Here is a 26,675-nt window from a genome sequence, read left to right as displayed (position 1 = left end):
AGTATTCCTTTAAGGCACAATCATAAAGCATGGAAACACTCCTTGTAACGTTTGACGAAAGGCTACCTTTCAGTCGCACTAATTTCTATAATGATTTCGGTTTACATTACCACAACAAAATTAGCACTAATGATATGAATTTAACCAAATATTGTCATTGAGAGCAGTACACACATCCACTTTTCATATTAGAATACTCGGTAGGCTTGCTCTTTCGTGTTATCAAAGCTTTTCAACTTATAACTTATCCTCTAACACACCCTGTACCCTCTCACTTAAACTCGTTTTTAAAATGGCAAAAGCTGCTTTAAAAGCAGCGAGAGAGGCTTTAAACACAAAAAACTATGAAGAGGCAATAAACCTTTCTAAAAAGGTTTTGTTATTTGAGCCCCAAAACTATAATGCACACGTTTTCCTTGGTCTTGGTTATGTATCGTTAGAAAACTATGCCGAAGCAGAACATGCATATTTAGAGGCCACAGAGATTGACAACAAGTCCCTGTTAGCGTGGCAAGGCTTATGGAACTTGTATGATAAAAAACACGACTTGGAATCTCTTCAAAAAATGACAGATCTTATTTGTACACGATTAATGAACAATGATGAACGTGAGAGGTGTTTTACTACCATGAACAAATTCCAATCTTCTGCTCAGCAATATGGCACACCTGAACAAAAGTTTCAAGCACTTAAACTTTTAACCCCAGAAGGAGGCACCTTTTATGATTATTTGGAAGGTCTAGTACCCAGCGTAGCCCTTCTTTATATGCAAATGGCTGATATTCAAGAGTACCTTGACAAAACTTACTTTGATACCGAAGTTGCTAAACGGAAGAACAGACTGGGTGCAAAGCTTAACCAGGTTATGTATGATGTGGACCGAGAAATCTACTCTAGTTCACCTCTTGAAACCATCTACCAAAACATTATTAACTGGTCTCATGACGAGCAAGTAAGACGTATCACGGAATCCAAGCTATTACACTTTTTCTATAAGCAGCTTTTACTTTCAGACTTGAACGACAAGTCACCGTGGTTAGAAAAACTTACTTCCTTGGCGGATGACATCGTCACTCTCGAGTTACCTGAGCAGTTGGCTTGGTCAATCCATCTTGAATGGGCAGATCACCGTTCATTTCTTGAGTTGGAACGTACTGAGCTTACTAAATACTGTGAATTATTCCCCGAAACCCCCCTGGCCTCGGCTCTCGAAGCCTTCTTACAAACGTCCATTGGAAGGCTGCTTTTGCCTAGTCCTAAAAAACCAGATAACGATGGTGAGGTGAAAGCGTCTGAACCGGAAAAGGGCCAGGAAGAAGCTGCTACAAACGAAGTTGCTGTTGAGGAAGAAAGCACTGATGGTGATCAAGTTTTTGCGCTTTTTATTGATTGTTTGGATGCCAATAAGGACTCCATTCTTATTCATGAAATGTTTGCTATTCATTGCTATCACATAAAGGATTACGAAACACTAACTGATCTCTGTACACGGGGACTGGATTTACTTCAAAATGTCTACAATTCATTCAGTGTCACTCTTGAGAAGCTAAAACTTACCTTCTCACTGTTACTGGCCATTGCGTACACACATGTTGAAGTTCCGCGTTATCATCCTCAAGCTTTGCGGCTTTACGAGTTGGTATTGTCATCCGAGCCAGCGAATGCTGAGGCCCTCATAGGACGAAGTGATATTGAATTAGCAAGCGATCGTACAGAAGATGCAGTGGCTACACTTCAACTGTTGCTGGCAACAGACACAACTAATTTTATTGCTCATTCCAACCTCTCATGGTGTTATCATTTGCTCGGCCAAAATGAAACCGCCTTGAAAACGATTAAAAAGTGTTTTGAACTTTGTGACGAACAAGCTGTTACTAGTGCACAAAAGTCTGAGCTCTATTACAGATTAGGTACTTACTTATGGAATGACGGCATTGCAGACGAAGATCAAATTGAACGTGCATTCTCCGCCTTTGTTTCCTCCCTCAGAGCAAATCCCAATTTCGCGCCTGCGTACACGAGCCTCGGTTTTTATTACGAACATTTTCATGACCAGGTGCGTTCAACAAAGTGTTATCAAAAAGCATTTGAGCTTGATGCTCGCGAATTTGCAGCAGCTGAGAAACTTGCTAAGGAGTTTGCGGCTTCTAATGAGTGGGAACTTGTTGAATTAGTTGCACGGCGTGTACTTACGACAGAAAGAAGTGGTATCACACGTCGCTTGCGTATCAATTGGCATTATAAGGCTTTAGGCGTTGTCTCGTTGAATACAAAAAATTACGAGAATGCAATTTCTCACTTTCAGTCTGCTCTTCGGATCAATGCCCGTGATGCTCATTGCTGGAGTGGTTTGGGTGAAGCATATTCGCGTTCTGGTCGCTACGCTGCAGCTTTAAAGGCCTTCCATCGCGCTGAACTATTAAATCCGGAAGATTGGTATACCACATACATGGTCGCTAATATTCAAATGGACATTGGCGAATATGATGAAGCCTTGACTCTGTATGAAGATATTCTCTTAAACCGCAAAAATGAACTCTGTGTCCTTGTGTCAAAGAGTAAGACGCTAGTAAAATTAGCAAATTCGGAGTATTCAAAAGGTTATTATGCCAGGGCTATTCAACATGCTGAAGAAGTAATCGGCACATGTGCTGCTATCTTTACCATTAACAATTCTTATGTATCTCCATGGAAGAGTTTGGGTGATGCTATACAAATGTATGCAAACGTTCAAAAGCACATGCACGAGTTTCCCTTGGACAAAGTTCGTGCAATCATGACGGATGGAAAAATGCTAAAGATGGCTAACTCAAATAACGTTTCGTCATTGAATGACTTTCATTTGGATGGTGCTACTGTTGATGCTGCACTTATTACAAAGTGTGTTATTGTGTGTTACAATATGTGTTTGGCGCTCACAGCTAAGGATGCTATCATGCTTCCTGCAGCTTGGTACAATCTGAGTGTCGCATTTTTTGAGCTCTCCAAATTGGAAGGAGTTGAGTACATGAAGGTCGCTATAAGCTGCGTCAAGCAATCTATTAAGCTTGAATCTAAAAACGGCGATTTCTGGAGCTTTTTGGGCATCCTTCTGGCAAAAACTGGTGCTTATCGAGCTTCTCAACACTGCTTTATTCGCTCCCTCATTTGTAACGAGAAAAATGCTGGCGCATGGACAAGCTTGGGTGGTTTGTACCTGCAATGTGCTGAGTATGATTTAGCTGAAACGGCCTTCGCTCGCGCTCAGTCCATTGATCCCGATTATGTCCAGGCATGGCTCGGACGCGCATTTTTGTCTATTCTTGTTGCTGATGAAGCGAATGTGTCTCGTGTTTGCTACCATGCTCGTGCCATTTCTAACGGTAATCATTTTTCAGCAAACTATTGGTACGCTTATTATGTATTTCAGAATGTTTTGAATACAAGTACCGTCAACGAAAGTGAAGTTTGGGATGCTATCTACTCGATTGGTCGTGTCATCAGTGAACGGCCGAGACAAGCACATGCGTACTATCTTTTAACAAATTTGCTCGAGCGACTCGGCTTATTTGAACGTGCTATCGCAGTTTGCACTGATCTTGGGACTTTGTTGGAAGAAGACTATGAACGTACCGAGTCCCATGAAGCTTTACGCAAATTCATCGATTCAAAGTTGGTGCTCGGACGGTTATATCTGCAATCTGGTCGTTTCAACGAGACAATTGAAAATCTTTCAGTTGTTTCTGACCTGCTAGAGGGTGAAGATACGGATGTCCGTTTGAAAATGCAACTGGACTTGGTGCTAGGCTTGGCTCATTATTTCACCGGAAACCTGACCCATGCGCTTTCAGCATTTCAACAGACGCTGGAGGAGAGCACGGAGGATCCCGATGTTGTGGTGCTGGTCTCCAAAGCCTTGTGGGCCATAGGAGATGAGAATGCAAAACAAGCTGCTCGCGAGCAGTTACTCGATGCCTTACAACAACACCCAGACATGCTGGATCTTTTGCTCTGCCTTGGTGCAATGGGTGTTTCCGACGGCGACGAAGCAGTCATGGAGGCTGCTCAAGAATCTTTAGAGCAGTATGTGCTTGAACACAAGCTGAACGAACAGGAATGTAACTTGATTCTTGAACTCATTCATGCCATTTACACCCTTCAACATCGTGATATCCAGCGCTTCTTACAACAGTTCGTTTTTATCCATCCTCACCTGCCGACTGCATGGGCTGCTTTAACAAAAACAAAGTCCACGAGTGCTTATGACTTGGCCAAGACGCTACAGCGCATTCTGGGTTCGTATCCAACAAGTCCCGGAGACCTTGCATTCGCGTTTCGCCAACAAATGCACTTGGGTGAGCTACAGAAGGCTGCATTTTTGGCGCCATGGGCCGACAAAAATCGTCTGTGCTTGTTAGAGCACCGCAAAATCGAGCAGCAAAAAGCATAAAATGTTTATAAAAGCGGTGCTTCCTCTCATTGACTTTTATTTCATCGACTCATTCGTTCTTGTTTTCCCTGCCATACTCATTAACATCGCTTCTATGGATACTTAGACTTTTCGCGTGGTCGTTCACGTGCTCGCTACAACAAAACTTTGCTCGTCACAGGACACGCTCGCCCACGCACGACCTCGTTATTTAACGCATCACTGCGCTGTGGGCCGCACGGAGTTGCCATCGTAGCCAATGTGGCTAATAGCGAAAGGTAACAAACACGAACTCTGCGATATACACGGATTTCTTTACCATTCGTTTGTGTTGGATCAAAGCGCTCGTTTGATTCATACAAAGTCGCTGATCGAGCTCGGTGATAATTCCAACCATTGGCGTCTCTACTAGCGAGCTAGCTAGCAGCACCAGGAACTGCAGCGACCAGGAAAGTCGGATAATTTTGAATTCTAGCGCACATTTCCTGCGTGACGCAACGTGAATTTGCGGTTTGGTTCCTTTTTTTGTCAAGGCACATGTCTTTACCGCATGTGAATCCCGCATACCTGAAGGGATTAACAAACGAAAATCTCCAGGCGATCTATGAACGATGGCAGTATCTACGGATGCAAGGACCTGCAGAGAGGAACAACAATGAGTTTCTACAGCTGACCGGGATCCTACGGATGGTCCAGCAGACACAGTTTATGCGAATGCAACAGGCTCGAGCAGCCGCTGCTGCTGGAGCTGGTAATGGAGTTGGACAGAATGTCCAAGGAGGACAAATGGGGTCAGGAGGCTCGTACAAACAGAACGGGACATACAATGCTTCGGCATGGAATGCTGCAGACCAGAAAACATCGTCACCAGACACAATGAGCATGAATACTGCGAATTCTATGAAGGGGCAAGATTTGACAGGCAGTTCAAATGGCCTACGAGCGGGTGCTCCCGCAACGAATCTTGCTACGAGTATAAACAATGTCCAAAATGTTTCTGTAAACAGGCCGCATGGCCAAAATGTCGCTTCAGTGAATATGAACGTTAGGGGAGATATGGCGACAGGCTCCAAAACGACACCTGCCTTTTCCTATGGCCAGGGCCAACAGAGTCGCATTCCTGATGGTGTTGTGGAAGACCGAGACATAACCAGAGACGCTGGAACCGATTCCCTGGGTCCAGGTAATGCATCTGCGACTGCTGCTACTGTTGGTAGTTCTCAGGGCATGGCTCCAGGGGTAGTCAACAATGGTCCGTACCCCGGAATGGATGGGTCCGCAGAATACCCAAAGGTTTCGCGCCCCATGTACAGTGGTGGACGACCGTTTAACGCATCGTCACCTTCTGCAGGCGGCAGCGGACATCATGTACAGCAGTCGCCTGTACCTAGTGGTGCCTCTCCTCATCTCTCTTCGACTCACATTTCTCCCGCGGCATCGCAATGGCAGTCTCCCAAGCCTAGTGTGCCTTCTGCTCCAGCAGCTAGTCTGCCGACCCCCGGAGGCAACCATTCAAGCACTTCGTCCTTTACTCCAGCTCAGGTGCTTGCATTGAAAAATCAAATTCTTGCCTTCAAGTACATTGCAGCCAATCTTCCCATCCCTCCCAACCTTCAACAGGCTATTTTCGGTAATGTTCTCTGTCATCCCAATGCTATGCGGTCCAACGCTGATGCTGCCAACAAAGTTGCTGCATCCCAGCAAGCTTCCGCGGCGGCTGTTAATCCCCAAGTCTCAGTGGACCGCGCCCGAGCTGCAGCATTGGTTGCAGGAGGCGTTGTCCCAGACGCTTCTGCTTATCCACTCGTTCGTGACGCACAAAATGCGACTCATACTACAGCTGTTCCATCCACAATTCCCGCTTCATCTTCGTCGACACCCGCGGTGCCTCCATCTGCTGGCAAATCGACTCCCTCCGCTCAGGCCAATTCCACAGGCGCGTATATGTCGAAAATTGATACTCCCGCAGCTTCGGTGGTATCCGGTGCGCGCATCTCTTTTGGGCCGGCTGCTGTCAATGCATCATCATCAGTAGCGGCACCTTCCCCTACCACTGAACTTGAGAGCAAATCCTTCTCGTCATGCGTCGATCCTAACTCTTATGTGTCTAAGCCGATTACATATGCGGCTTTCAATTCAAAAGACAACCGTCTAATAATTCCTTCTTTATTGCCTCCACCCTTGATTTGGGACACTGTTTATGAACGCGTGGAGGAGAGCATTGCTCTGTCTATGCAAAATCGTATACAAGAATTAGAAGCAAGAGTTGTGAAGGGCTCAGACATGGATAAAAGACTCTCGATTAACGAGAGGATTGAACTTTGTTCCTTGCGTTTGTTAGCCAAACAAAAAGCTCTTCGTGATGAGGTTGGAAAAACAGTTCCGTACACGGGAACTCTTGCAGGCTCGAATTTGCGAAACATTTTCCGAAGTCTGAAACATCAATCGTTACGTGAGGCACGTCTTACGGAATCTCTCTGCCTTCAACAAAAACAAGAGTTTGCCGAACGGAAAAAAGAAAAACTCCTCTCTCAATTACAGTCAATCCTTGCCCGTGGTCAAGGTATCATTGAACATGCTAATTCTGTCGCTCAGAGACGTCAGCGTTTAAACAAGAGTGTGATGAACTTTCATGCTCACGCTGAAAAAGAAGAGCAAAAGCGTATTGAGCGCAGTGCTCGGCAACGTCTCCAAGCGCTTCGCGGCCGATGATGAAGCAGCATACCTGGAGCTCATTGACCAAGCGAAGGATACGCGTATTACTCACTTGTTGCGACAAACAGATGCGTACTTATCATCGCTCACCAAAGCTGTCCGTGAACAGCAAAGTTACATTCATGACGGAAGTACTGCCGGCAGTACCACCTCCGCCTCTACAAAAGACAATGATAATATGCCAGAAGCTGGAGGGGAAAAGGAACATGATGACGTGGATGAACATCTGAATTACTATCAGGTTGCACATCGTATAAAGGAGGAAGTTACGCAACCAGACATTTTGGTGGGTGGAACATTGAAAGAATACCAGTTAAAGGGCCTTCAATGGATGCTTTCCCTTTATAACAATAATCTCAACGGTATTTTAGCCGATGAGATGGGTTTGGGTAAAACCATTCAAACAATATCCTTCATTACGTACTTATTGGAAAGGAAAAACGAGCAGGGGCCTTTTCTCATTATCGTCCCCTTGTCTACTTTAACAAATTGGAGCTTGGAGTTTGAAAAGTGGGCCCCGTCCGTTAAAATTATCGCTTACAAGGGACCTCCCCAGGTGCGGAAATCGTTACAGGCACGAGTCAGGTCAGGCGATTTTCAGGTGCTGTTGACAACATTTGAATATGTAATCAAAGATCGGCCGGTGCTGTCTAAAGTTCGCTGGCTGCACATGATTATTGATGAGGGTCATCGTATGAAAAACACACAGTCCAAACTGACAAACACATTGACGACATATTATTATTCTCGATACCGCCTCATCCTTACAGGAACGCCTCTGCAAAATAACTTGCCTGAGCTTTGGGCTCTACTGAATTTCGTTCTTCCAAAAATCTTCAACTCCATCAAGAGTTTTGATGAGTGGTTTAATACTCCGTTCGCTAATGCGGGTGGCCAAGACAAGATGGAATTGTCCGAAGAAGAGTCGCTGCTGGTCATCAAGCGTCTCCATAAAGTGCTTCGGCCTTTCTTGCTTCGGCGGTTGAAGAAAGATGTTGAAAAAGAGTTACCAGACAAGATTGAAAAGGTCATCAAGTGTCCACTCTCGGCACTGCAACTCCGTTTGTATCAGCAAATGAAAAAACATGGAATTTTGTTTGTTGCCGATGGTGAGAAGGGTCGCACGGGCATGAAAGGTCTACAAAATACCGTTATGCAACTTAAAAAGATCTGCAATCATCCATTCGTTTTCGAGGAAGTAGAGCAGGCTATCGATCCTGAAGGCACCAACTACGACCTGCTTTGGCGTGCTGCTGGAAAGTTCGAACTACTCGATAGGGTACTGCCAAAACTTTTTAGAACTGGTCATAGGACGTTAATTTTCTTCCAGATGACACAAATCATGAGTATTATGGAAGATTACTTACGCTACAGAAACTGGAAATACCTTCGGTTAGATGGTTCTACAAAAGCCGAAGATCGTTCGGCCTTGCTAGCTGATTTTAACGATCGCAATTCTGATATCTATGTGTTTCTTCTTAGTACTCGGGCAGGAGGTCTTGGTTTGAATCTGCAAACTGCTGATACCGTCATTATTTTTGATACCGATTGGAACCCTCATCAAGATCTTCAAGCTCAAGACCGTGCTCACCGAATCGGACAAACGAAAGAGGTTCGTATTCTCCGTCTCATTACTGATAAGTCAATTGAGGAAAATATTCTTGCTCGTGCGCAGTACAAGCTCGATTTGGACGGCAAGGTTATCCAAGCCGGAAAGTTTGACAATAAGTCTACGCCGGAGGAGCGTGAAGCATTCCTTCGTTCACTTTTGGAACACGAGAACGGGGATGATCAAGCGAACGAAAATCATGGAAAGTTTGAGGATGATGAGCTTAATGAACTTATCTCCAGAAACGAAGAGGAGCTGAAAATATTCCGTGAGATTGATCAGCAACGTCAACAAGAAGATGCTTATGGCAAGGGCAAACCATTACCTCGTCTGCTTTCAGAAGATGAACTGCCTGAAATTTATCGTGTTGATGTTGATACTCTAGCAGCCGCTGCTGCAGAAGAAGAAAACCGTGCTATTCTTATGAACCATAAACGTCGTCGGGCATCAATCAGTTATGCTGAGCCCACCTTGGAGGAATTAAATGAGGAGGATTATCTGTATTCTGAACGAAGCAAGCGTTTAAGGAAACGGCACACTCGGGGTACGAGTGCTTATGATGAGGATGATGACGACTTTGCTTCACCGAATTACCACACAATGTCGAAGGCAGACATTGAACAGGAATGTCTCCGAGCGGCATTGAAGCGATGCGCGATGGAGCTATACCAGGCCGTCTACAATCTACAAGACACTGACGGACGGCCCATCAATGCTCTATTCCTTCACATTCCCAGCAAAAAGCTGTACCCGGACTACTATGTCATCATTAAAAACCCCATCTCACTCGATAAAATTAAACGGAAGATTAGCAGTCTTCGGTATAGGAACCTCCAAGAGTTGGTTGACGACTTCATGTTAATGTTTAGTAACGCACGCACTTATAATGAAGAGCACTCTGAGGTGTACAATGACGCCAATCGTATGGAGGAAGTGATGCGTCAAAAAATTAACGACCTGATCGAACGGAATGCTCTCAAAACTTATGAGGCAGAAGAGTTACAACTACGAGAGCAACATCTCGAAGAATCTCAACGGCAGTTGCTGCAAGGCTCGGATTATGGCTCCGCAGCGGTTGACGGGGATTATGACGACAATGACGATGCTGAAATGGGACAGGCTGCAGAAGATGAGGACGAGTATCGGGAATGATCAAAAGGATTTGATTTTCCGAATATGTAGCAATAAAACATAGATTGTACTTTTTTTGTTAAGAATCAAAAATCACCAAAATGATTGATCTGTTGTCCAGTAAAGACAAAGCGGCCTCCGTAAGTCGTATTTTTAAGCCGAAATTTCATCCATTAGTCATCCAGCTTCCGGCAGAACTGGAGAGTTGTTTGTCTGGGATCGTGCTTGCTGGAACCAATGCGTCGAGTCCGTTTGACTTTTCTTAGGTGGTTAGACCTGTTCATTTCTACCAGCGCAGAGTGGTCATTGAACACTGTTATGTTCGTGTAGGAAGCATTTAACCATGGAGAGACTTTACCTGGCAGCGGAGAACGTAATTTTGCCAAGATAGCTCGCAGCAAGAACGGGAGAAACAGACCATGTGAAACTATGACTAGCGACGGCACATCTGACTCCGCACTAATATCTCGCTCAAGAGACGTAATATGCTCAAAAAGCAGCGAAGTAAACTGCTGAGCACGTTCAAGGAGCTGTGACCGCGACTCTAAGCCTTCAACTTTGAAATGTGAATCCAGTGACCGTGAAGATGTAGATTCGCGGAATGATACGCCCTCCAGTGTACCTAGGTGTTTCTCCCTTAAGCAGTCTTTAATGTTTAAGGGCGCATTACATGCGTCAGCAACAGGCTTCGCTGTCCGTATTGCACGTTTCATTGGGGATGAATACACAGCGATGACATTGCGGTGTTGTAGACTACTCGCTAGGGCCTGGGCTTGGTTTGCTCCGTGAACGGTGAGTTCGCTGTCAATCCCAGATCCTGCACGTATGCCCTTTACGTTATGCTCTGTTTCCGCATGGCGAACAAGCAAGATCGCGTAAGACGGTGACCGTCCTTGGGAATCGTCGGTCTCGGCAACTGCCGTATCTGAATTTTCCGCCATACTGCTCGTCGTTTCAAGTGCAAAGGGTGCGGTCTTGTGGTTATTGAATCACGTCACCGTGCGAATGCCTGCCTGATGCTTAATAATACATCCAGTGATTTTGATTGACATTTCGGATGGCGCAAGGACGCTGACACGTTTTTGCGGCACGTAAACTGTATTTAAAAGAGCTCCTTAACTTCGGAGGTATTACTTCTTCTGTTTAAACAGTATTCGTCCCATTTAATTAACTCCTGTTCATCGCTTAATATTGACTTATTGTTCATTTCCAAGCTCGTTTAAGTTACCGATTCCTGGCGAGCACCCAGTCGTTTTCATTCTTTGCAAATTCTTACTGTTACAATTCAAGCCCCGGTGTAACTTTATATAATTATACTACACATTGTCTTGCAAATTAGTAGGTAGTGGTAGAGGGAGAGGACAATTGCTGACATTCCGTCTTTATATACTCTTCCTTGTTCATGTTGACGTCATGGAATTAAGGTTAAGCTTCGGGGCTTACGTTTTTAACTAGTATTTGATTGGAGAGATCGGATATCCGGCCTGCTTCCGTATATCTCATCTTCCATCTTCCCGGAATAGGGGACGAAAGAAGGAAGCGCGCGCAGCATACTGCGTAACGAACGAATGACAGTCCAGTGCGAAAACATGTCTACGACTCTCCCTGAGAATGAGACTTTTTTTGAATCTAGATTTGCTTTGGCGCAAACTAACGCTACCCGCGGCAGGTTCATCCGTTAGTATAAATACGAGAGCGTCTGCCGGCGTTCCGAGGGGCAACAGTCTCCGGCTTTCCGAATTCAAGGCACAAACTCATTACAGCATCGCTAAGTGGTTTAACGAGCATGGAACGCGAAGCAGCACAGCAAACTAAGTTACGGGATGCCAATTACCAGGGGCCTGAAGCAGTAAGTATAATATGGGCGAAATAAACAATTATAAAAAAAATCAAGGAAAAAATTGAAAAAAAAAAAGGAAAAATATATTGTCCGTACTTTTGTTTTTTCTTGATTTTTTTATGATTTTTATTTATTTATTTTTTTTTTTTTTGCTGATTATTTATTTCGACTTGGCTTATAGTCGATAATGTTTTAAAAATCATGTCTAACAATTCACTATAGTATTCAGAAAACTTCTCTTCCGAAGTGTCTAATGCCGTAAAAGACTCGGATACTGTGTCTTCGGTGAAGACGAAAGATGAATTATCTGTCCAAAGGGTTTATAATGAAACCGATCCTCTGGAGAATCATCCTGCTCATCCTAAAAAGTGGCCCTTCTGGAAAAAAATATTCTTAACATGCTTAACATGTTCGCTACAATGTTTTATCTTCCTGACACCGAATGCTTATCCCGATATTCAGTACTCGCTTCAAGCAAAATGGAACCTTACTTCACAAGTGTCTATTCTTGGCCAAAGTATGTTTATCTTGGGTGTTAGTCTTGGTCCTTTGTTTCTGGGTCCGTTCTCTGATTTGGCTGGTCGCAAATGGGTATACGTTGGTACAATGGTTTTCTATCTGTGTTTTAATGTTTCCTGTGCACTTGCTCGGAATTACGCTCAACTGGTCATCTCTATGTTCATCCTCGGAATATGTGGATCAACCGCTCTTGGAAATGTGGCAGGAGGTGTGGCAGACCTTTTTGATGATGATGAATCTCATTGGGGAATGTACATTTTTATCTTCATGTGTTCGCTCTCGACATTTGGTTCGCCTGAGGGTGTTGCTCTCGTGAATGACAAGAAGTTGGGATGGCAATGGCTTTATTGGATTAACGTGATTGTTTCCGGAGCCTACCTTGTCGTCTTTTCTCTTATGCCCGAAACCCTTCCAAGTATCATCATTTCCAAGTACGAGAAGAAACGCGGTGGAAATACGGATTTCATCCCTCGCATGACAGCAAGAAAGTTTGCTGATAAAACCGTCTTTGTTTTTACCAACGCTATCAAGATTTTCTTTACAGAACCTATTGTTGCTGCCCTCGGTATCTACAATGGCTTCGTTAACGGCCTTCTCTATTTCTTCCTTGCCGCAATTTGGCCTGTCTTTGTCAACATTTACAAAATGGCTGATCTTTCGGCTTCCTTCACCTATTTGGCTGCCATTCCCGCTTGTATCATTCTGCTCTTTTTTGAACCTTTGCACTCTCGCATCTACAGTCGCGACAAACAAGCAAACAACGGTGTTGCTAGACCAGAAGCTCGTCTTAAGGTTTCCCTTGTCTACATTTGGCTCTTCCCCATCGGTATCTTTATGTTTGCTTTCTGCTCCCAAAGTTACATTCACTGGATTGTTCCATTGATTGGTCTGACGTTTTTCAACATCGCCGACTATCACATTTGGCAAGTAATGCTTCTTTACATTACCGATTCCTATCCTTCTGTGTCCGCCTCGGCAGTGGCCGCTTTTGAGCTTCCATCTAATCTCGGTGCTGCTGGTTTTACACATTTAAGTGCTTTGATGTTTGCCCGTATGAATGTTCATTGGGCAACTGCCGTTGTTGGTTTCTGCTCTCTTCCTCTTATTGTTCTTATTAATGTCCTTTACTTTAAGGGTCAAGCTATCCGCGCACGCAGTAGACTTTGCGGTGCAGCAAAACAAGGTAACAGTGTTTAATTGTTGCACATAAACTACTATTATGAACATCAGTGTTCTTTCTTGTCTCCTCACAAAATAATGTCTTTTTTCCTGTTTATTCCTCAAACCTCTATTCCATTGAAGGTTCCTGTGATATTATTTTCGCTTGTCGCTATCATATAATTTATATCCCCGTCTCTGGTCTTTGAATTTACAGTTTTGTTTTACATACTAAATTCCAAGAAAAGTCCCTCAATAAGCCCATAATTTAATAAAAAGAATTTAAAAATAAATTTGAATTTGAGCGGTTCTCGTCACTCAATGTCCACGGTCATGATAAGTACTGTAAGGGTCCGTTTGATAATGAGACTGTTATTTACAAAATCAATATAATATACTTGCCTATTTCTTCGGTTTCACAATTGATCGCTTGGCTATTTACGTGTGTTGCTGACATACTGACTTCACTATACCATCATGTGCAAATCGCATGAGCGATAGACACAATTCACTCACTTGCATAAATAAATCATTAATAGTCTAGAAATTTGGCACTATCACACTTTGATGATAATAGTTAAGAGTTTAGGTTTAAGATCGTTTTATTGCAGGAGCAACCTTTGGAAATCTTTCCGCTGGGGAAGATGCGCCGCCATTCACCAAGGGCCTGTAGATGAAGGTTTTATAGCGAGGGGAAGAAGTAAGTAGCATTAGAACATACCGAATTCAGTAACTCATTTCAGCGATTGATTTAATCCTACAAGAGTTTCCCTATTCCTTACAGAAATCGCTTCCTCATGAAATCCTGCACAGAGACATTCAATTGTCCATTTTTCCGCATTCTCACAGCATTCCTGTGATTCATGGAGTTAAAAAATATGAGTTCTTCTTTCTGTCTGTAAAATGGTTAGTCAACATTCTGTTTGGAAACCATAATCAACAAGTATTGCAACTGTTGTCCAGCGAAGTGAACCAATTAAGCCGAACAGCGGCCCGTTTAACCATCAAATTTGAGTGGGATATTACAGCCGAAACATGCTGGTGTGGTATATGCCACTATGATGTTGATAATGAGGGTTTGCTCTTTAGACATACTCTCGAGAACGTTGAGATGGCCAATTTAAAAGAAGACAGATTCTCCCTCAGCAGTCCACCAACATTTCCTATGTCGAAATTTAGAGAATGATACCGGTGTAAATATTAGGGAACCAAATCTTTACATGAGGGGAAGCGGGTTTTATTTGAAAAGACACCCATTACCGAATGGCAGACATCAAACATTTTTCCGGAATATCCTCAAGCATTTCGACAATGTCACTACCGAAAATACCTGTTTGGATTGTGGCCTTTTCATTATGGTGCACATTGTCGTGCTCCCCCCAAATTTTGTAGAACTTCACGGTTTCATCGCTGTTTGCAACGATAATGTATTCGCCTTCTTTCCACGTGCCTCCAACTCGACAATGAGTATCAACAGCCATAACTGTTCGAACCCTCCGGGCATCTCTGTGTTTTGACGTAGACATTCCAAACACGGGCGTTAATTGAGGCCAACGATATACGACAAGAGAACGCTGTTCCGGCCGATCCGAATAGCCTAAAGCAACACAAATCTCACGGTAACGTCGTGACCATAAAGTAGCTGTGATTTGAGAGCCGCAGAACTTGCGCGCGACTTCGTTACCCCGAAAAGTATCATAGAAATACAAGCTTTGATCACTGGAACCTGTGCCAACGGCCAGAATTGATTTTTGCCAAGGACAAAAGGAAAGCGCCTTGATTGCTGCCTTGTGAAACCATACAAATTGCGGCACCGTAGGTGTTCTGGCATCAAACACAGCGACACGATTATCATTTCCGCCACTCGCGAACATTGTACCATCATGGTTCCAACACAGACCACAAACTTGTTCAGCGTGAACATTTTTTATACAGGATACACGCACGACTTCGTTCTTGCGCAGGACATAGCTATAGATCTTGCCAGTGCAACCTCCAATTAATAAAAGTCGCTTGACAGGGCTCCAGGCCATACAACTTATATCTCCGTTAAAGAAAAGTTCAGATATAAGTTTTTTTTGATCCGCCGCCCCTTGCCAAAGCTGAACGGCACCATCAATTCGTGCAACTGCTAAGACAGAACCATCGCCCGAGTAGGCCAAACTGCTTATGTCGCTTGAACCATCCATTTTTAATAAAACAGGACCAGTTACGGCAGTCCATAAATACACCTGATTGGCAAGCGCGACAGCAAGCTCACCAAACTTTGACCAAGCTAGCGGTGTGATATAAAAATCGTCACGCAAACCTGGTGCGTCTAAAACACGTATGGGGGTTTCAACTGATCCGGATTGCTGGTTTAAAGTTTCATAAAGAACATTGTTTGAGGAAGCATCATTTAACGATAGATTGGGAAGCGGCGTGTGGTTAGTTGCTGAACCAGAAAGCAAGTTGCCTGGTGCTGTTAGAGGAAAATTCAAATGCTTCGTTTGATAAAAGAGCACCGTGTTAAACGTAAGCTCAAATAAATTCCCTAGGTACCGCTGTGTCGTATCGACAAGCCCAACACCTGTCATTTCGTTTATGTAAAAAGCATCGCGATTAGTTAAAGACGGGATAAACCGGTCAAATTTTTGACGTTTCATACTTTTAACATCGTTTAAGATTGTTGTTGAAGGTTCTGTGTGTTTTCGCTTGTTAGGAATGCGCTTTTGCACGCTTGAAGGAACGCAAACTTTTGTGAAACGCCAGATTCGTCCGGGAGAAGGATCTTTTGCAGCCTTGTGATAATGAAGCATTGTTTTACGTGTAAAACCGACGAAAGTTTAAGAATTTTAGGAATTGACGGTCAAAAGAACGAGGCCTGCGTTTGGTTCTGGGTAGGTGAAAGGCACCGAAAGAAGCAGGTTATACGACGCGTTTAGAGTGACGTCATTTCAATAAGACGAAAAGAGAATGAGAAGCGTTGCACAAAACAGGGTGGTGTCTGTCATAAAGCAGGAGTTTCCATTCCTTTATAATTATTCAATTAAAAAACTAGTACCTGTTTTTATTTGTGATTTATTGCGTGGAGGCTAAACAAGTTCCCCTAGGAGAGTACACCACCAAAAACATGCCCTAAGGGTGTCCCCCATAAAGGCCTGTAGGAAGAAACCGAAGGAACTAGTGATCACTCAATTAACAGTTTTGCAATACCACTCAAGGATTATAAGGATATTAAAGATGGTAAGTTTGCTAATTTTTCGATAGTTCAATCTTATTGAATGTCATTTTTGGCTCGCCTTAAAATACTAAAGTCGCCATTTTTGGTCTCTTACTCGTTAATAAATTATCTTTTCAACCTTTTTGTTACTAACTGTTTTAGCATGGTGTCCTTCGAAGAAACGTCAAAGATGTGGATCCGGAAGTTCGCATGAAAAAAGAACGAGAGAAGATCAAGAAATACAGGGCACTGCTTGAGAATGTGCTCGATCGAGTACGCTGAATAACACCCGTGTTTTAGTGGTTCTTCCGTTCTAATGCTCTTGGTTGGTTAGAAAAAGAAGAAGGATTATAGTAAGCAGGCCTTTGACCTCACCACAGAACTACTTGATTGGAATCCGGAAACATACTCTGCATGGAACTATAGACGTGAAATTTTGTTAAATGGCATATTCCCGAACTTGTATGGAAACAACTACATCGTTAGTAGTTTTATATTAACGATTAGGACTGACGCACAAAAACAAGACGTACTGAATAATGAGCTGAAATATGTTACTATGAAGCTTAAGGATCATCCTAAGGTCTACTGGCTTTTCAATCATCGTCGATGGTCCTTAGAGAATGCTCCTTATCCGGATTGGCAATCGGAGCTTATGTTAACGGAACACCTCCTCATAAAGGATCAACGAAACTGTACGTGGAAGAAGTGGTGAGAACCAAAAATGGCTTCTCGTTAGTCTAATTACTTATGGCTAACACCACCAGTTCATGCTTGGCATTATCGTCGCTATGTCGTTGCTGCTGTTGAAAAGACAAACGGCACATCATTAGCAAGACGCGAACTGGAGTATACGCGAGTAGCAATTGAAGCAGACTTTAGCAACTTTTCTGCTTGGCATAGCCGTACGAAACTGCTGCAAACAATTCTTAATGAAGAGTCCGATGAAGAACAGCGAGAGAAGTTGAGAAGCACTTTTCTCAGCCAAGGTGAGCGCAGATAACGAGGATATAAGACGCAATATTTACGACTAACATCTGTGAAGAGCTCGATACCATTCACCAAGCAATCTTCACCGACCCTGAAGATTCTAGTTCTTGGATCTATCACCGCTGGTTGATGGGTTTCTGTCATGCACCAAACGAGAACGCTCTTTTACTGCCTCCAACCAAAGAACAGTGCGCCGACTTGCTTCGCCAGGAAATCAACCTCATCCATGAGCTCTACGAAATGGAGCCGGAAAATAGATGTAAGTATCTGCCCGTTCAAAAGCAACACAGCAGCACCTACGGTCCTTACACCACCAACGCCAATAGCTTTTCAGACAAAATTGCTTTTTTATTTGTATGTACCTCTTGTGCATTTACTAATCGCCAACCAGGGTGCTGTGAATTACTCATTGAGTATGGTCGAAGCCTCCAACGCATAAATCCACAGCTCGTCGACGGAAAAGAGCAGGAAGAATGGGTTCAACTCGCAAGAAAACTCCAAACTATTGACCCACTGCGCAAGGGACGGTATCTACAAGTGCAAAAAGAGATAGAACAGGTGTCAACGGTATAGATGTTAACACCGAAACCGAGATACGAAACGATATTGTGAATAGAGAAAAAAAAAGATGATTAAGGTAATTTGACGCGTAAATCCACGCATGCGTACTCACTCTGCGTGGCACAAACGCTGCTTCACCTAATAATTTATGCGGGAGCAATGTTGAACAAAACAGAAACACTCTCGCCATGGTGAATGCGACGGATACATTCGGCCAAAACGCCCGAAATGTCAATCGTCTCAATTTTGTTGCAGAGGATCTTCTTGTCCTCGTGGGGAATGGTGTTCGTCACGACAACCTTCTCCAAAGCACTTTCGTTAATGACACGAATGGCTTTTCCACTAAGAATGCCATGAGTGACAATGGCGTACACACTCTTGGCACCATTTTCCTTCAAAGTCTTAGCAGCCAAGCCCAATGTACCGCAAGTGTCGGCCATGTCATCAACCAAGATGGCAATCTTGTCTTTCACGTCACCGACCAAAACCATGCGTGAAACCTCATTGGCCTTTTGACGTTCCTTGTGAATCAACGCGAAGTCGAGATCCAAACGGTCGGCGAGAGCCGTAGCACGCTTGGCACCACCGGCATCGGGAGAAACAATTACAGTAGGATGCGTATCTGTATCGATGTTTTCACGAATGTAACGCAGAACAGAAGGTTCAGCGTAAAGGTTATCCACAGGAACATTGAAGAAACCCTGAATCTGAGAAGCGTGGAGATCCATGGTAATTACATGGTTGCAACCAGCTGTCTGAAGCATGTTTGCGACAAGACGAGCCGTAATGGGAGCACGACTCTTGTCTTTCTTGTCTTGACGTGCATAAGGGAAGCAGGGGATAACGGCCGTGATTCTGCGAGCACTGGCGGAACGACAAGCATTCACCATAATTAGCAGCTCCATCAAGTGGTCGTTAATGGAACCACATCCCGTTTGAATGATGAAAACATCCTCATCACGGACCGATTCACCAATGGTAATGGCTGTTTCCCGGTTCGAATATTGAACTACTGACACTTTTCCCAAGGGAATCCCAATTCTGCGGCGAAAAACCATGTTAGCTACTAACTCGCTCAAAACTCGTCGGTTTTCAAAGTTTGAAAAACCATTCCTCTCGTATACCTCTTAGCAACCTTCTCAGCGAGATCCGGGTGGGAATTTCCCGTGAAAATCTTGATAGAATTGGAAGACATGGTGGATCCAGTCGGCTCGGTCGTGGTGGGTAGACGCAAGGAGAAAACCAGTGTAGATGTTTGGTGGTAGTGTTCGGTAATTAAGCTCGGCGATCAGTGGGGTAGATGGGGGGACAGGGATAGTCGAAATCTGGATGGGGGCTACAGGGTACGGGCGCGAAAAGGGTGATGGGTGACACTTTTTATACTAAGGAAAAGAGCGACGAGCGCTAATCAAGAAAACCTTACCGCGGAGGTTCCGCGGACACGAAGAAATAACAGAATTTTGCCGCGTCAGAGAGTTATGAAGGGTGTACAGTCGTTGCAGACACGATAGGGCTCATTACGATGGATTGAAGAAGACGAGAAAACAAAAGAAGCACAGCGTAGAGCAAATTCGTAAGCAAGAGAAAGAGAGAGAGGTTGTGCGGAGAGACAGGAAGGAAACGGGATTGTAAGGTGGAAAAGATAGACAGGAAAAGAGACATTGAGGCAGAATGAGAGAAAGAATAAAGAGAAGGTGTTTATCGCCGACTGAGATGTGTAAGTAAGAGAGAAAAACAATTGGCCATATGGATCATTGGGGCCGATAGATGTCGATCGTTCAGAAATGGAGAGCATTTTGTATGTACATGGAAGGAAGAATCACCTGTGTTCAGAGGCGGCATTTTCGCTTGTCGCTGCGTTCGTTGTGTCTTGTGTGTCGGCGGCTGCCCCTTCGGCGACCGAAGAGACGGACCCACGTACAGAATTGGTGTGCGACGAAGGAGAAAGGTATGCGGCAGAGTTTGTAGATGAGCTGTTACTACCATGTGTTTTGTTGTCGTTCGCCGGAACTGAAACAGGTTCGGAAGGAGGATTTGTTTTCAGTGTTGGAACGGGACCGTTCCAAGCACGACAATAAGCGCATATGAATGAAACATCACTAGCAGCCACGTCCGGAGGAGCAAGGCCGTTGTGACGGAAACAAGTGGAACAGATGAGAGCGGCACACTTGTGAACGTCGCGTTCAGGGCCACCGACAATTTTTTCGAGTAATTTGTCATACCATTTCTTTGGATATTCGTTCTCTGAAGATGCGTTCGCCTGTGAGGAGGGATCACCGGCAGCAGCGTCAGCGGCACCAACTGCTACTGGAGCACCCCCTGAGAAGCTAGCTCTTGTGGACCCTGTTTCCGGTGCTACTCCGGCATAGCGTTCCAGCAGAGCTTGTGTTTCAAAGTACTCTTTTCGGGACTTGAGTGATTCAATAAGAACACGCTTCTCTTCAAGACAGTGTCGATGCTGAGCTTTTTTCCGGCGTAATATGACGCCAAACATCCACGTTATGCACTCCTTGACAGACCATGAGAGGAAGATGCCCAGTACATATACGTTTAGCTTTAGTCCCCATACAATCCACACGGGCAAATCCCACAGTGAGCGACAATGCCAGCTCCAGCCCGCAAACACGATCGTAAACATCGTGCTCGAGCCCAAGAACCACTTCCAGGACCATTGACGCTGTCGCATCCGGTTCCGGTGGATGTCGAGTTTTAATTCTTCCAACTTCTCAGCAATGTCATCCAGTGCTTCTTCATAATCAAAGGTTCGACGCTGCAGGTTAGATAAGAAAGAAAGGAAACGTGTTACAGACGAAGGAACTGAGAGGAAACGATTGGGAGCGAAAAGGGGGGATACGTACGAAGACGAGACTCGATTTCAGAATTCAATCAAAACGAGAAACGCACAAACACATCCAATCGCGTGTAAAAAGAAGTACAGTCGACGATTCCCTAACCACATTTTACACCAAATTGTACTGATTCGGTTTGAGCCTTTGTCCCATCAGTCGGCAGTGCCATTCGGCAACACCGTTGTATCATTTGTGCAGCAATTCCTCTGGATGCTTCTAAGCATTCTCCGTCCACAGTGACGACTTACCTTACGCGAAAACCAGTTCATCCTTGTAATATGAGCGTTTCAACACGACAGAAGAGGCTGACCGGGCTTGTCGGGAGGTTGACAACGCGTGCTGGCACAGTGTGTAAAACAAATGTGACCTACCAGGCTCGTTGGAGTACACACTACTTCGTTAAATGGGATACCGTAACACAGTAACACTCTCAAAAACTAATTAACGCATCGCACAGCAGATGTGTAAAATCCCCAGGGCTGTCTAACGCGTTGTGCAGCAGTCAATCGCACTCCAGCGTGGTCTACCAGCAGTAACTCTGCTGGTTGACCTCCTCGAAGGCTGAGCGTAAGTTGTCAGGAGCAAAATGCTGTCCCGGAGCATCTTTAAACGTTTATCGAAGGTTTGTTGTGTTAACGAGGAGAAGGAGCAGTGATGCCTTGAGACGGGTAGATTTTGTACACGTCATATCGAATAGCGGGCACTACACGCGAAAAAAACGAGACGAACTGGACTTTGATGGGATTTTAGGTGCTCAAGCTGGTTTTTGGCGAATTTGACGAAAGCGGTGGATTTTTATTACGGGGATTTCTCGCGTGCTGTGTCTTTTTTTAGTCAGAATCGCGTTTTTTTAAGATTAAAACTGGTTAGAAGCTTATTAGAAGCAATTTTTGGAAAGGATGGACGTGTAAAATCCGGATTATAGAGTTTAATTATAACTCACTCATTCATTACGAATGTTTACAGGTTTCCCGTATCTTACGAGGTATTATCTTTCTTCATTTACGCAGCTTTCTCAATCTATCCCGTCTCCTACTTTCTGACTCGCTTACTCTGATACACCATTCGTTCTTTCCACTAACTAACAGAATTTACTATCGCCTCGTGTCCAAGCTCGTGTTCAAACGAGAAACTTGGCCATCCATGAGTGCTACTCGCATGATATATTGCGAAAGTACGGAGTCGATGTTCCTCGTGGAGCCGTTGCCCGTACTGGTGATGAAGCAGAAAAGGTCGCTCATAACTTGAAGACCGACGACCTTGTTATCAAGGCCCAGGTTCTTGCTGGAGGTCGTGGAAAGGGTCATTTTGACACGGGTTTGAAGGGTGGTGTCCGTATTATTTACGACCCAATCGAGGCCAAGATGTTTGCGGACCAAATGATTGGACACCGTCTTATAACCAAGCAGACTGGTGCTGCCGGAAAACCCTGCAACATGGTGTACGTCTGCGAGCGCAAGTACATCCGTAAGGAGTACTATTTCGCCATTCTTATGGACCGCCAAAACAAATGCCCCGTCATCGTTGCTTCTTCTCAGGGCGGTGTCAACATCGAGGCCGTCGCTGCCGAGAACCCTTCGGCTATTCTTCAACGTCTCGTGCCTAACAAACCTACTTTGGACACTCGAATTGCTAAAGAACTTGTTGATGAATTGGGCGTTTCACCCCAATGCAAGGCTCAAGCTGTCGATACAATCACAAAGTTGTACAAGGTGTTTAACGACACCGACGCTACCCAGGTTGAAATTAATCCGATGGCCGAAACCACTGATCAACGCGTGCTGTGTATGGATGCCAAGCTTAAGTTTGATGACAATGCACTCTTCCGTCACAAAGACCTTTTGGCTCTGAGAGATGAGTCGCAAGAAGACCCTGACGAAATTCGTGCCAGCCGGTGCGGACTCAACTTCATCAAGCTTGATGGTAGCATTGGATGTCTTGTGAATGGTGCTGGTTTGGCTATGGCCACCATGGATATCATTAAACTGCATGGCGGTGAACCCGCCAACTTTTTGGATGTTGGCGGCAGCGCCAATGCTGAGGCAATCCGTGAGGCATTTGGTCTTATTGTTAAGGATCCCAAGATTACGGCCATTTTCGTTAACATCTTCGGTGGAATTGTTCGGTGCGATGTCATTGCTCAAGGTCTCATTTCAGTCGTGTCCAGTATGAAGCTCAATATTCCCATCATTGCTCGTTTGCAGGGTACAAACCAGGAAGCCGCCAAGGAGGTGATCGCCAACTCTGGACTCCGTATTTTCTCCTTTGACGAGCTTGACGAAGCTGCCAGCAAAGCCTGTCGTTTCAGCCGAGTGGTCGAGATGGCTCGTGAAGCTGATGTTCATGTGAACTTTGAATTACCATTGTAAAAGGCTTTATTGTTTTCAGTGAGGGAAGACAGTTCAGTGAAAGACCATTTTTGTCTGGAACAATTTGCATAATGGAAGAAGGATTGGTGAGTTGCTTGCCAGAGGAAGGATCGGAGCACTTCCAGTTATTTAGGAACACACTCTCTTGTCATGACTCTTAATTTTATGTTTCTGAGCCTAAGCGGCATTTAATCAATTCTCATTATATCTGCTACGTAAAAAAACAAACATCGAACAAAAAATCGGAGACTGCGGGGAAGCAAACGATTCGCATCGTTTCTGTTTCTCAAGCATAAGTGCTAGAACATGTGCGACCGATGCGCAAGCTATAATACCTTCCCTCGTTCCTAAATGATAATGCAATTACAGCATAAGCTAGAACAGCAAGACAGAATGTTGACACCGTTACAGCTCTGTGAGGAGCTGCTGTTGGAGACCTTAATGTCATAAGTAGTGTCGGGATGAATGGTCAGAGCTTCAACGCCGGGAACTTTAGGAATGTTAACCGTAACGGGAATGGATGGTTTCTCTGAATCACCAGAAAGATCACGACGGACGAGGCCTCGGCAAATACCATAGCAGCAAGAGATGTCAGGCATAATTTCACCGTTGCAAGTGCCAGCAGGGATAAGAGTACCATTGGATGCAATGCCGACACCAAAATTGTCATTGGCATACCAAGTGATCGACATTCCATAGGAAGGATCGGGAATGAAAACGACATCGGGAAGGACGCGGTAGTCCTCTAAAGTGCTCGAAGCAGCATTGTTAGTAGTTTCAGCACGCTTGGCACTGGGAAGCGCGAAGACATTCGTCAAAAAAGTGCACAAGCCAATAAGACCGGCAGCGAGCGAAACAATTCTCATGGCAAATAGATTACGAAAGACAAAAAATACGTGGGAAGCTGTTCACGAATACAAAAACTGTATGGAGAATTGTACTGAGAAACGTGGTCTATTTAAACATTCATTCGAGCAACTGTTTTCTTTATTTGATCCGACAAATGGTTGATTCGCAAGACACCGGCTTTTCGCGGTTCAGGGTTAGAGACACTATACATGATAAAGTGCGCGGTTGGGACGAAAACGTGAGGGTCTGAGCGCGGGATGAAGCGTAAAAGGATCAACAATTGTCAGGAGAAAAGGGTTACCCGTTGACTATGAGACCACGCCGTTCATGACAAACGATTTGTGTTAACGGACAAGCAATTGGTAGCGTTACCAAGCAGGAATTCATACTTTGGAGACCAAGTCCTGCGACAAGGACCTGGCGAATGAGCTGCAGAAGCGTCTTCCTGGCGAAAGTTTTCGTACGACACTGTCGGCTTCTGGGTTGCGCGCATCGCAAGTTGCGTCGCATTCTAAAAGCACATGAACACTTTGCTTTCAAATCCGAAAAGAAACGGGGTCGCCGACGAATAAGGACCCCGTTGGGAAGCAGCCCGTCAGCCGATCCTGTTGTTGAAAGATGGAAAGATAGGAATTACAGAGGAAAAAAAAAAGAAACAGGAGTAGGGATAGTTGCAGGTGTGATTGTGAAGGAAGGGGGACAGAGGTTTGTATTGGTCCATGTTCGAGAGTGCGAACAGCTCCTCTGGTCACTGACCATAATAACGTTTCGGCAAAAGGGTGGGTGAGCGATTAAGCGTTTTTTAGTTTCGCTTAAAGAAATAGTTAAAACGACACGTGCTGTGATTTTGCTCCACGTGGCGCAACCTTAATAAAGATCGTTGAAATTACGTCAGTTTCGATTTTGATTCATCCAAAGCCCAAGATGCTTGCGTCACGGAGCGGCTATGCGAAAGGGAAGCGTGGGTGTAACGGAGTGACGCAAAAATGATGTCGACAAGAAGAGAAAGTGCGGCTTTGAAGAGGAGATACGGAAGGAAAGGGTCTTCTGGGAGGAATGGTGTGGAAATGCGTCATCGTCCACACTCCCCTCCACTACTGCCAGTGCGCCCCCTCATTATCCAAAAATGTATTTTCGTATCTTACGAAAACAAAGGGTTTTTTCGTAATTCTTTAGTGGAAGACTTGAACATGCTTCCTTTGAGATATCGCATTTTTTTCGCACATTTTGCGCAATCCAGCCGTACTTTTTGTTCTTTGCGATCGCAGCCGCTCGCTTCCGCGATCTTTCACGAATCAGCTCGAAGACGCCCCGCGTTTTCTACTCCACCATGACATCATGCCGACAGAACGCATCGTATGTGCTGCGGTCGTGGAGCTGGGTAGAAACAACATGGAAAGGTAATGTAATTTCCATGACGATCTTGAACCAAAAGTCCCAAGGTATAAATAGGGCTCGTAGAAGCGGACAATCCTCATCCATCAATTCAACAGTTCATCATCATTTGAACAATTGTGAATACAAAAACATCCACAACACAACAACACAAAATCATCATGTCGCTTCGTCCTTTCTTCAGTTTCCCTTCTGCATTTGACGATGTCTTTAGTGACTATTTGAGCTACTCGCCCAAGATCCAAAACCGTAACAACGAGGCCGGCACTCTTTCTCCTGCCTTGGATGTCCACGAGGGTAAGGACACCGTCGCCATCGATGTCGAGCTCCCTGGTGTCTCAAAGGACAATGTCCAAGTTCACTACGACAACGGCAAGTTGACCGTCTCTGGTGAGGTTGTCAATGAGCGCAAGTCTGAAGAGGAAGGCCACCGCTGGTCCGAGCGTCGTTTCGGCAGCTTCTCTCGTACCATCACTGTTCCTGCCAAGGTTGATCCCGAGAGAATCGAGGCCTCCTTCAGCAACGGTCTTCTTAGCATCGTCCTCCCTAAGGTTGACAAGACGGCCACCACTAAGAAGATTGACATCAAGTAAGCGACCAAACTTGGCGCAGGTGGACGTTGCAATCCAGTGTGGTTCGAAGACAGTGGTAAGCACGGTTCTTTAGACTGGAGTGAATCCGTCTGCTGCCTGTGACAGCTTGATGAAGTGAATCAGTAACGAGTCAATGAATGTGATAAATAAAAAAAGCGAAGCAGGAGGACGCGAGGGTATTGTTGAATGAGGGAGAGAGAGATAAGAGAAGAAAAGTAAAAGAGGAAAGAATGGTAGAACGAACAAAAAGAAAACAAAAAGAAAATGAAGAAAGGGAAAAAGGGGAAAAAACATTGGGGTCGCATTTGGCATTTGTATTAAGCCATTTTGTAGTGTGCTCTTAACGACATAGCTCAAGTTTAAGAAGACAAAGTCACGAGATGGCAACAATGTGAAGTGTGCTGCTGCACTGTGTCTTGTATCTTCCCATCGCTTTTGCCTTGCAATTAAGTTGTCTTTTTCTGGCAGTAGCTCGCAAAACTTAGCC

General features: G+C 44.7%; 12 protein-coding genes across 12 annotated transcripts; 7 read left to right on the top strand and 5 right to left on the bottom strand.

The window, feature by feature from the left end:
* Window positions 1-179: 179 nt before the first annotated feature.
* On the top strand, window positions 180-4,429 carry SJAG_03805 (ski complex TPR repeat subunit Ski3; the record flags this gene model as incomplete). The annotated part of the gene is made up of 1 exon (XM_002174900.2): window positions 180-4,429. Exon 1 carries the CDS (start codon window positions 293-295, stop codon window positions 4,427-4,429), a length of 4,137 nt encoding a protein of 1,378 aa, XP_002174936.1. The 5' UTR covers window positions 180-292.
* A 516-nt stretch (window positions 4,430-4,945) lies between these two features.
* Window positions 4,946-9,884, top strand: SJAG_05313 (ATP-dependent DNA helicase Snf22; the record flags this gene model as incomplete). The annotated part of the gene is made up of 2 exons (XM_002174901.2): window positions 4,946-7,025; window positions 7,084-9,884. 2 exons carry the CDS (start codon window positions 4,946-4,948, stop codon window positions 9,882-9,884), a joined length of 4,881 nt encoding a protein of 1,626 aa, XP_002174937.2.
* Window positions 7,413-11,239, bottom strand: SJAG_05314 (phosphoglycerate mutase family protein). Its single transcript, XM_002174902.2, has one exon. It carries the CDS (start codon window positions 10,802-10,804, stop codon window positions 10,037-10,039), a length of 768 nt encoding a protein of 255 aa, XP_002174938.1. The 5' UTR covers window positions 10,805-11,239; the 3' UTR covers window positions 7,413-10,036.
* Window positions 11,240-11,925: 686 nt separating this feature from the next.
* On the top strand, window positions 11,926-13,419 carry SJAG_03808 (membrane transporter; the record flags this gene model as incomplete). The annotated part of the gene is made up of 1 exon (XM_002174903.2): window positions 11,926-13,419. A coding segment is annotated over one exon (1,494 nt), but the record flags the coding sequence as incomplete, so codon positions are not given.
* A 449-nt stretch (window positions 13,420-13,868) lies between these two features.
* On the top strand, window positions 13,869-15,660 carry SJAG_06256 (hypothetical protein). Its single transcript, XM_011050704.1, has 2 exons — window positions 13,869-14,080; window positions 14,124-15,660. The coding sequence occupies exons 1-2, from the start codon at window positions 13,948-13,950 to the stop codon at window positions 14,564-14,566; spliced, it is 576 nt and encodes a 191-aa protein (XP_011049006.1). The 5' UTR covers window positions 13,869-13,947; the 3' UTR covers window positions 14,567-15,660.
* SJAG_03809 (Cdc20/Fizzy family WD repeat protein) lies at window positions 13,939-16,254 on the bottom strand. The gene has a single exon (XM_002174904.2). The coding sequence runs from the start codon at window positions 16,176-16,178 to the stop codon at window positions 14,637-14,639; it is 1,542 nt and encodes a 513-aa protein (XP_002174940.1). The 5' UTR covers window positions 16,179-16,254; the 3' UTR covers window positions 13,939-14,636.
* A 283-nt stretch (window positions 16,255-16,537) lies between these two features.
* Window positions 16,538-19,347, top strand: SJAG_03810 (rab geranylgeranyltransferase alpha subunit). Its single transcript, XM_002174905.2, has 7 exons — window positions 16,538-16,605; window positions 16,745-16,855; window positions 16,917-17,044; window positions 17,090-17,277; window positions 17,350-17,571; window positions 17,628-17,831; window positions 17,964-19,347. The coding sequence occupies exons 1-7, from the start codon at window positions 16,603-16,605 to the stop codon at window positions 18,143-18,145; spliced, it is 1,038 nt and encodes a 345-aa protein (XP_002174941.2). The 5' UTR covers window positions 16,538-16,602; the 3' UTR covers window positions 18,146-19,347.
* Window positions 17,931-19,504, bottom strand: SJAG_03811 (ribose-phosphate pyrophosphokinase). The gene is made up of 2 exons (XM_002174906.2): window positions 19,258-19,504; window positions 17,931-19,174 (listed from the first exon to the last, which is right to left on the bottom strand). The coding sequence occupies exons 1-2, from the start codon at window positions 19,326-19,328 to the stop codon at window positions 18,280-18,282; spliced, it is 966 nt and encodes a 321-aa protein (XP_002174942.1). The 5' UTR covers window positions 19,329-19,504; the 3' UTR covers window positions 17,931-18,279.
* Window positions 19,495-21,363, bottom strand: SJAG_03812 (hypothetical protein). The gene is made up of 2 exons (XM_002174907.2): window positions 21,231-21,363; window positions 19,495-20,903 (listed from the first exon to the last, which is right to left on the bottom strand). The coding sequence occupies exons 1-2, from the start codon at window positions 21,249-21,251 to the stop codon at window positions 19,953-19,955; spliced, it is 972 nt and encodes a 323-aa protein (XP_002174943.2). The 5' UTR covers window positions 21,252-21,363; the 3' UTR covers window positions 19,495-19,952.
* Window positions 21,364-21,510: 147 nt separating this feature from the next.
* SJAG_03813 (succinate-CoA ligase beta subunit) lies at window positions 21,511-24,991 on the top strand. Its single transcript, XM_002174908.2, has 2 exons — window positions 21,511-21,604; window positions 22,071-24,991. Exons 1-2 carry the CDS (start codon window positions 21,569-21,571, stop codon window positions 23,349-23,351), a joined length of 1,317 nt encoding a protein of 438 aa, XP_002174944.2. The 5' UTR covers window positions 21,511-21,568; the 3' UTR covers window positions 23,352-24,991.
* On the bottom strand, window positions 23,699-24,217 carry SJAG_03814 (hypothetical protein; the record flags this gene model as incomplete). Its single annotated transcript, XM_002174909.1, has 1 exon — window positions 23,699-24,217. The coding sequence occupies one exon, from the start codon at window positions 24,215-24,217 to the stop codon at window positions 23,699-23,701; it is 519 nt and encodes a 172-aa protein (XP_002174945.1).
* A 621-nt stretch (window positions 24,992-25,612) lies between the features above and the next one.
* Window positions 25,613-26,401, top strand: SJAG_03815 (hsp16-like protein). Its single transcript, XM_002174910.2, has one exon. The coding sequence runs from the start codon at window positions 25,757-25,759 to the stop codon at window positions 26,186-26,188; it is 432 nt and encodes a 143-aa protein (XP_002174946.1). The 5' UTR covers window positions 25,613-25,756; the 3' UTR covers window positions 26,189-26,401.
* The last annotated feature ends 274 nt before the right edge of the window (window positions 26,402-26,675 follow it).

This window comes from Schizosaccharomyces japonicus (assembly GCF_000149845.2).
Source record: "Schizosaccharomyces japonicus yFS275 unplaced genomic scaffold supercont5.2, whole genome shotgun sequence".
Classification (NCBI taxonomy): Eukaryota; Fungi; Ascomycota; class Schizosaccharomycetes; order Schizosaccharomycetales; family Schizosaccharomycetaceae; genus Schizosaccharomyces; species Schizosaccharomyces japonicus.
This window is presented reverse-complemented; position numbering and strand designations above follow the sequence as displayed.